A 9,802-nucleotide genomic window follows, 5' to 3' on the forward strand; every position below is an offset into this window, starting at 1 on the left:
CCAACCTTAAAATGTGACTTATATGCAAATGTTGATCATAAAATGTACAAATACAAAAATCAATACAATTATTCATATAAATGGTGTGTCCAGACACACCGTTTATATGCGACTGGGGTGGCCATACTGTGGTACTGGGTGGCCTCAAGTTTGTGTACACATACACGCGCACAAGCACACAGAGTGGCAGCATATACACTTTATAAGCTTTATTCGTTCAGCACATAAAAGAAGATGTGTGTCCCAAGCCATTTCATTTCAAACTGAAGTACTTAAAAATTGCTTGAAAACGAGCAGTACTTAGTAATGTGCCAGTGCTTATAAATGTACGTTTGCAAAGAGTTTGCGAGCAATATTTGCAGACCTATTCCTCTTCCGTCACACGAAATATTTGTGGGAAATATTAAACGTTCTAATAAAAGAAATGGTGCCACTCTAAAATGCTAAGAAAGCCACTATTGGATTGGTATAACATTTGCAAACTGATTATTTTAACAAACTTTGACAAAGCAAATCTCAAAGTATATTTGGCCTTGGCAAACAGGTTGGCCAATCATATTCTGGGGGTGGGTGTGGGGGGCATGTCACCCCAAGTCATCCCCGTAGACACGACCCTGCGTATAAACACGTGCAAAGGAGTTTTTGTACCAAGCACACCCGAGTACATGTGCTCATTGTTACCAAAGTATCAGTTGCTCAATGTTTCTATTTACTCAGATTCCTTTGTGTCGTCTTGCTCTGGATGTTATGCAGTCCGCCCAGTTAAGAGAGGATGACTGTTTCTGTCTGGTCTTGATCTGTGTCACTGTAATATTACCTCTCTGCCTCCTCTCCCTCATTTCCAACAAGCCTCTTTATCAACTCTTACCAGAAACTTCTTTCCACATAAACTACTGGGGATCTCAAATTCACGTCAGGGTGCACACCTCCTCTGCAGAACCTTTTAAGGGCAAAGTCAAGCTCTTGTTTTTCTCCTCTACCTACTATTTTTCTCTTATACTTTTCCCCTTTGGTGTCTGGAGTAATCGTTCAGATTTCCTGTTATTGCCTCTCTCCTTCGTCCCTCTATGTCGCATTTCACCTCTGAGGTATTTCCTGGGGTTTTGAAACCCCTTCTCTGAAACCCCCCCCCCCCACACACACCTCTCTTCCAGTCTGCTCCCTCCAAAACCGCTGCCATTTCCCTCACTATTCCTCATTTAACACTATAATTAGGACAAATTTGGGATCACCCTAGGTTCCTACGGTAAATGTGTTTGCTATCAGTGTTCAAAGCAGCAGATCACCCTGACTTAGGAGTCCTGAACCTGTGGCTGCACACCTTCTAGGGTTACCAGGAGACCTGTAATTATCCCATCACGATTAGCGCTTCCCGCTCTCATACGGAGTGAATAATGTGCCTGGAGATTTATGGGAGTAAGGTAAAGTAATCTGGTAGATGTTATCCCCTAACATGGTACAAGCCAAATTCCTTAGGGACAATACAGAAAGAGCGGTGCAATGCATGATTATGACAAATGCTTCAGCAGGTAATGACTTGTAAATCTGAACAAGCTCCAGACAAATCTAATGATGTTAAGACGTTCAATCAATGAGGGCAGCATGGTAGATAACATGTGCTTACATGCATGTGGTTGACCCCGAGATAAGAGGGAGTGACGTGCAGTCCTGGTTATCATTTCCACGCTTCTGGCCATCTTTACAGCAGTCCTCCATCGAGATCTGCTCTGCTCCTGTGGGCATTAAAAGCAGAGATGTGTGATCAAATGAAAAGAAGACACAACCAATTTATCCTTGAAATGAAGGAAGAACTGTTTGTTATCAGTCAGTTTCTAATTAGCATCAGTAAAGGGAACACCTCTTACAGACTGGGACCTGTAGACCCCAGATGATCGAAGTTTTAAAAATCTTCATGCATTCACAAAAGATGACTCACACGCTCAACTTAAGATTGGCTTCGTACTCATTAAAACAGACATGACAAGAAACATTTAACATGGCTTGGTTTTAAGAATTGTGTAATTAACATAAACAGTACACGCAGTAAGAAGCTGAACAAGTCACTTGATTTAAAAAAAAAGAAAAGAAAAAAGATGCGATTACTTCTGTGCCTTAAACCTGCATTTATCTGAAGACCAGTAGGGGGCGACTCCACTTGTTGTAAAAGAAAATCAGGCTCGGTGAGTCAATTGGATTTAAATAGGTAAACATTTTCCAAATAAGATTGTAGGCACAACAATATTTATGTCTCCAAAATGACTTTCTTTGGTCTTTGCCTTTAACTATACCTCAAATGAGATGACATGAATTTCCCTCGGGATCAATAAAGTATCTATCTATCTATCTATCTATCTATCTATCTATCTATCTATCTATCTATCTATCTATCTATCTATCTATCTATCTATCTATCTATCTATCTATCTATCTATCTATCTATCTATCTATCGTGTAGCAATGATCATATATGTTTATGTAATTTTAATACTGAACACCAGGTGGAGTGATAGCTTGTGGTAGGCTTAGGACTCTTCAGCTGTGTATATTGCTGTGCGCAACATGTCACAAGACTAATTTGAATGTACTTTTTTTGTATTGGATAATTGGAGCCCCTTCATGTATGGATCCGTAAATGAATGGATAAACATTTTTTTTTCCTTTTCCTTTTAGAAACTTTCAGTGGACTGGATTGTTTGGTCAGAACTCACGTCTGGATCTTGTTCACCAATTTGTTACTCAAGATTTATTTTCACAACATTGGGTTTGTTGAATTAGTCTTGAGGGTGTGGATATGATTAACTGTGCCCTGTCAAAAATGATAGAGATGTGGTGCGCCAGATAGGCAAACAGTTATGACGTAAGCCCCATGTACTGACTCTATAGTCCCCATCACAGTAATTGTGGGATCGAATCCAACCTCGGCCCTTTGCGGCATGTCATCTCCCACTCTCCCCTCCCATTTCCTGTCTCAAAATTGAATATTATAAAGACGTATAGCAATATGTATCGTGCTTGCATTCCAAAGATGAAGGCCTGTTTTTTTTTAAAAAAACTAATGGTATAGTACAGTGCTGCCACTTCTTTTACCCACTTTATGCAAACATTATTTGTTGTCCAAAAACAAAGAAAAATGTAACTTGCTGATGAACATACTCTTCACTAGGAAAGTGACTTGTGACCAAAATCAAATTCTAAGCCAAATCAAGAAAGGGTGTGCCTTTTCCTTCTCAAAAAGCTGCTCTTTAAAATCTATTTTATTTTAAATCAAAAATCTGTCTTGAAAATTTTAAATGCCTTAAGGCATTATTTTTGCCAAAGACAATCAATTATAGATATGTTGTGGCAGAAAAGAGAGGCTCTCTATCTGGAGCTCGACCAGCTCTGTGGTTTTCTCGTTTATTTGTGTGGATTACAGCGTGTGGAATGTCTTGACTCTGTAAACAATCAAACGTTGCAATCACATCAAGTACATTCATCCGTCTGTGGTTTGTGTTTGTTCAGCCAAACATCAAGTTGTTTTGGCAGATTGATTCCTTTGGAAATGTATTTAGCCCACAGCTTAATGCAGAATCGGTGCATCAACTTGTTAATAACAATAAGTCCCTGGAGAGAAAAAAGAGGAACAAACTCAACATGACATTGTGTCGTTGATTCATAGTAACAGAATACCAGTTGTTGCTGGTTATTCACTCAACTCTCAGAATTAATAGAGAAAAAGTGATTGTGAAATGCAGTAAACTAATCCAGCTGTTTGAGACAGAGTGTCTGCTGTGAACAGTCTGGCAAGATTTAGCAACTTCAGATAAAATGTAGATTTGGTAGGGAGGACAAGTGTCTGGAAGAGCAGACCTCAGTTTCATTGATTTGCTGCTTTCTCCCCAAGGAACAGGAGGAATTTTATAACACCCATTAAATCAAAGATGAAGCACAAGCAGGAATAGTCATCACGTCACATACTGCACTGATGAACTTTGTAACAACACTATGGAAGCAGCAGTGCAGCCAAACTTTCAATTTCTCTGAGTTTTGTTTTTACTTGAAACTCAAGCCTGCCATTCAAAATGAGGCATATGAGGAATACAAAGTTTATAAAAATGACCATTGTTTTCTAAAGAAAGCTAACCAGAACTGTAGATGGTACAAAAAAAAGTCTGAATTCAAACTTTATGGCCATTGCAACTACAGCATGTGTATCAACCTGGCAGTAAGGACTAGATATGTGCTGAGTATTAAATAGGCTATTAGCTGACTCACTACTGACTTGTGGAAGTCTGGCATTTCCCAGAATCCTCTGGCCAATAAACCTTGTAGGAGCTGGATGAAATGAGATGGCATTGTAAAAGCTTTTAATATGGGCCTACCACGTGGGTTCTTTGAAAGCCTCTCCCTGTCCTTCAATGTGAAGGACCTCTGTCTGTTTCACAGATTATATCTATTTTTTAATCAACTCATACCTGTGTGCTAAGAAAGTCCCATCGTCTATTAGCATAATAGCTAGAGATGGTCCAAAACCTGATGCTGATTGCAATACCTGCATGGAGTAATGATCATCGGCTTAAAAATAAAAGGGAAATATAATCTACTACTTTTAAGCAACAGCAGAAAGGTATAATTCTAATCATAAGTAAAACAAACAAGTTATGCTCATACTAGCCATATCTTAAGTCCTGATCAGTATCTTGAATATACATTTAAACTATCATTAAGCCTTAAAATGGGACTGGAAGACACTGTTTGTTGACTTTTTGCTAGCTTTGCTTTACTTCTCTATCCGAGCTCATTTTATTATCTGCTGATTAAAAGACTGCTTCAGTTTGTGTTTTAATGCAATAATAGTCTCAGCTAGGCCTTAGGTGTAGGCTTACATTTTGAAGACGTATTAAAAAGTTTCATTTTTTGGTTAACTGGTTTTGGATCATTGCAGTGCTAATACCTTAAACAACATTTCAGCTTACCGTAAATTCCGGACTATAAGCCGCTACTTTTTTCCCACACTTCGAGCACTGCGGCTTCTACTCCGGTGCGGCTAATGCATGGATTTTTTATGGGGGACAATGAGCTTCTGCCGCAAAAACATTTGACTTCGTCACGTCGGATCTTAATATCAGTCATTTTGCGCTTCATGCACGCACCCTCATGATGGAAAACACACGAAAACTGCATCATATGTATTTCTCCAAGTTAAAGGCGATCGACCTGGCTGTCAAAGAAGCTAACAGAGCTGCTGCACGTTAAGATGACACTGACAGCGACAACAGAGACTGAGGAAGTGAGTAATGAAGTCATTCTGAGGCAGTGAATGGATGGACTTTTTCTTGTGAAATATATTACGGTCATCTTTTTCATCAGCCGTGTTACAGACACCGTCGGCTAGGCTTCGTATTGTAACGGTTCATGTTGTAAAGTCAGTAGTTGATAATGTGTTCATAATTCCGATTATGTGGAGAGTCAGTGAATGCACCAGCGAGAACGTGTTGAGTGGCTGTATGAGAGAACGCTGGGGGAGAGAGTTGGATTGTTACGGCAAGTTATGTGTTGCTCTCTGCTGTAAACGGCGTGGTCACGGCCGACAGTGATCGGGTTATTAAAAGTTATTATTTGAACGCTCTCGTCGTCCTTTAACGTCCGTACGGACGCTACAGTATTTGCGGATGTTACCGGTAGCCTACGTCTGTGTAAATAGCTCTTGTTATAGCGTGGACACCTGCGGCTTATAATCAAGTGCGGCTTATATATGTACAAATACATTTATTTACTTATTTTTAGCCGGTGCGGCTTATATCCAGGTGCGCTCAATAGTACGGAATTTACGGTATATTATAGAATATAGCGTCAATAAACAACTCTGCAGACACCTTTTTCATGTGTGAAAATACAGAGAGGGAATTCGTCACCATTCTAGATTAAAGTATACAAAACTTTCTTCCTGTTGATGCAGCATGTTGATATTAAACGACAAGAAAAGTTGGTTCCATACTGTAATTCTCCCACTTCTCTGTCCCTTCGCTTTCTCATGAATGTAGCTCTGGACAGCTGATAACTAGCTCTAACCCACCAGGAATCCCAGACGCCACAACCGCCTGCTGCACTCAAAACATAAAGTGAAGGACCAGAAGCGCCTTCAAACTGTGTGGCGCTGGTTTGTCAAAAGAAGTAAAGCAGGCGCAGTCGTGTCCCTGTCGACATAGAGCCTGCCTGGTTCCCAGTCTCTGTGATGCATTGTCTGTGAGGAGAGAGCTGATTTCAATCTTGGATGGCGGTGCTAGTTGTGAGGGCCATTCTAGTCTTGGCAGAGCAGCACATGGCTTGCCTGAGTCTAGACGCCTCATGTAAACAAGGCTTAATGATCCCAGTTGTGGAGCTCCGCCCAGACAGAGTTGGTCTTAGCCAGACATCACAAAAACAGTGTGTCTCTTTCACAGGCTCCCTGCTCTTCAGGCTTTTAAATAAGATAGTTCGAAAATAAAGATCTGATTACATGAGGAGTAGATGTTTTTCTCTGTCTTTATGTCAGTCCATGTATTTGATATGCAGATGTAGATCGAGTGTGAATATTGCAATACCAATGTATGACACAATACAAATGTATAGATTGGTGGACAAACAGTAGTTACTGACAATTTACTTGCTGTGATACTGATACTGGTACCAATAGTGGAGCAACTCTTTTCTGTATGGACACACTTATCTTTCAAACTATTTATCTGAAATCACAGATACCAAGACCAACTGAACAACTCTTCCACCCGTGTAATCATCTCACTAAGAGGTACTTCTGGGAGTTCTTCTCATTTGGGCAATAGAAATGTCAACTATTTATATCTATATCTATTCATTTTCTAGCTTTGAATTATGACACCATCTGCTTGCAACATAATGTGTTTTTGTCTTTTTCACATGAAAGTTTACCTGGAAAGTTGATTTTTATTAGGTTGATTGGTTGGACTCACATTATCACTGAATGGAGATACTGCGTTTATAGCAGTATTGGACACAGAGACCAGTATGAGTTTTTAAACAACTCTTCCATAAGTGTAATCATCACACCAAGAGGTACTCCTGGGGGTTCATCCCATTTAATATATTGATGATTGATACCAATTCCAATGTTGGTATTTCGGCCACTTATCTATCTGTCTGTGTGTCTGTACATGATACACAGAGGTACTTGTGGGAATTAAGGTCATGTAACTGGTTGCACTGATATCTGACCTGTGACACAATCCCATCACGAAGGCAGCTTAAGAAAAAGTAGTCCCGCTGACTGTGAAAACTGTCCCATGTGTGTCCAGGGACCATGAGGGTTTGGATATGGCTCATACGCTAGCTGCATGACCTTGCTGTGGACGCTTTCGTATAAATCACACTTCTGTCTCGTCCTGGCGGGACGCTGATCGTTCTGCCACAGCATCACAGCATACCAGGACACTTGGCCTTTGACTTGAAGAAAGTAAGACACTATGGGATGTGTGAACTCTTCATGTGGAACTGCCTTTTAACATGTTTAATGGTATGTTTTTCCTTCTTTTATCACTCGGCTGAAGTATGAACCACATTTAATTAATGACTTTCCAGAATGAATGATTATTGAGTAACAAACAAAAAACCCCACAGGACTATTGATTTCCAGATTTGCAATGTAAAAATGCAATGTACAAATAGCATTATTTATGACTGACAGATGATTTTGTAGAACACTTACTTTCTGACCTACAAAAACATGATTGAGAAAATAACCCCCCCACATTGGCATTTTTCTTAAACAAAAATCTGTTAAGTTTTTTCAACATGTGCTTAGCAACACAAAGAGGAATTTCTAGCCCTTTTTCATTTCTAGGCAGACCTGAAACACTTTGAAGCATCCAACTTTGAAAACTGTGCTTTCATCACATGCCCCAACTAGTCCTGTGGCAGACTCATCACCTCCCTGGGTCTTACTCTTTGCCAGTTTGATTCTTATTGTCCCTGTCTTGACGATAAAAAAACGTTTTCTTGCAATAGAAAACACTTACACACAACCCTAAAAACACCACAATGCCAGCCTGCAGTTTGTTTAACAAGCTAATTAGAAGACAACCCGCGGTATAAACAGTAAACATTCAGAAAGGTAACTTACCTTGGCCAAGGAGAACTCCGAACAGAGAGCACAGCAGCACCACACACGGACCCATTGAAAGAAATGACACTTCAAATTAAAGCGGGTTAAAGAAATGTGTTAGGGGTTTTTGAGCGTCTCTATGCTCTGTGTAAGTATGCCTGCAGGATGTGTGAACAAGCAGCAGAGCTCCTTTAAAACACAAAGCCGGAGTCCGAGGCAGAGAGGTGGATGTGATGGAGTTGCAGCGTGACTGGAGGAATGAGCGTTTAATCACGGCACAGTGAGGGGCGGGCTGGGGCCACAGACACCGACCACTTCATGCTCATCAAATCAGATGTTGTATTTATTTTGAACTCCACATTCAAGCCGTTAATCGTGAGCTAGTTTCTGCACATTAAAATAAATAATAATAAAAAAAACCCATAAAAGTTTGCACCCTGGGGGTTATAATATAAAGAGTATTCTGACACAGAAGTCCAATTCTTTGTCAAATTTTCAATATAATTGATTGATTCAAGGAAGTGTTACAGGTTACACGTGCCACAGAGGACCTGAAATACTACCTGGGGAGATGTGGGCTGCCTTAATATTTATAACCTGGCAGCATGAGGACTTGAAAGTGTCTTCAGGCTACTGTGCTGGGAGTTATGCATGCACACATGGAAATTGTCTCCTCATCAATGCCAGAGTACACTTTTTCTGCCTGTGACTAATGACTGCTGATTATTCAACATCTGGAGCCAGTTTTGAGGTATTTTAAAAATCTGTTGTGGCTACACTGAAACTTTTGAAACATTTGGATTTCTTTGTTACAGGAAATAAAGGGATTTAATTATTTACAAAGAAACATCTTACTGATAATTTAATGCCAACTTAGGGACAACACTGTGTGCTGTTGCATCCTCCATAATATCCTCCACTGATGTTGCATCTAGTATTAAAGGTCCCTATAAACTGTGCCTTTATTCATCTTAGGTTACTGAAGTTCACAGCTGTTCCAAAGAAAATGAGGCATTTTTCCTCAAAGTTAACGAATTACAGCTTTTGTAACAGCACCACAGATGTGGGCAGACCATCAGCCAAAGTGATCATGAACTTTGAGAGGGAGCTGGGTATAAACAAGCCACAGACACACACAGGAGTCTACCAGAATTGGCAAGAAGTGCAGAAATAATTGCGAGACTGCATTATAAACATTTTGTACCAACTAAAGCCCTCTGCAAATTCAATCAGTCTGCTGACTCCGGGCATGGTGACAGAGAGAGGTTAAATGATCGTCTAATCAGAGCCATATGTCTCCACCACCAGTCTAGCCGGTCTAGAAACATCACCAAAGTCTTGATATCAGGACACCACAGGCATACAGGGAAGCCCACAAGTAGGCAGTTATAAATGGGTGACTGGTCTGTTTTAGTGGACTGTGTGACGAGTGCTTTCTCAATCCCGGAGCTCCTCAGTCCACCACAGTCTGCACTTTCTGTTAGTAATTACACTCTGTTTACAGTCTTCTTAAAAGACCACATTTTAACAGAGCACACCAGTGTTTCCAATGTTTTAGCCCATTTAAATGGATAATTTACATTTACAAATGTTTGTTTTTTATCTTCCAGACTCCATTAACAATATCCTGTATCATCACTATTAAAGCGCCGGATTAGGTTAGTGGGATAAGGGATTTAAGTTTGAATTTCAGTTTATTTGTCT

At 40.1% G+C, this 9,802-nt stretch overlaps 1 protein-coding gene across 2 annotated transcripts in view; it reads right to left on the reverse strand.

The window, feature by feature from the left end:
• fbln1 (fibulin 1) overlaps window positions 1-8,334 on the reverse strand; it is a 34,309-nt gene extending 25,975 nt beyond the window's left edge. For both annotated transcript variants that reach the window (XM_079346218.1, XM_079346219.1), the window contains exons 1-2: window positions 8,117-8,334; window positions 1,625-1,733 (exon numbers count right to left, since the gene is read on the reverse strand). In XM_079346218.1, the coding sequence (XP_079202344.1) occupies window positions 1,625-1,733; window positions 8,117-8,171 (164 nt within the window). In that variant the 5' untranslated portion in view covers window positions 8,172-8,334. The remainder of the gene's footprint in view (window positions 1-1,624; window positions 1,734-8,116) is intronic.
• Window positions 8,335-9,802: the final 1,468 nt, after the last annotated feature.

This window comes from Symphodus melops (genome assembly GCF_947650265.1).
Source record: "Symphodus melops genome assembly, chromosome: 6".
Classification (NCBI taxonomy): domain Eukaryota; kingdom Metazoa; phylum Chordata; class Actinopteri; order Labriformes; family Labridae; genus Symphodus; species Symphodus melops.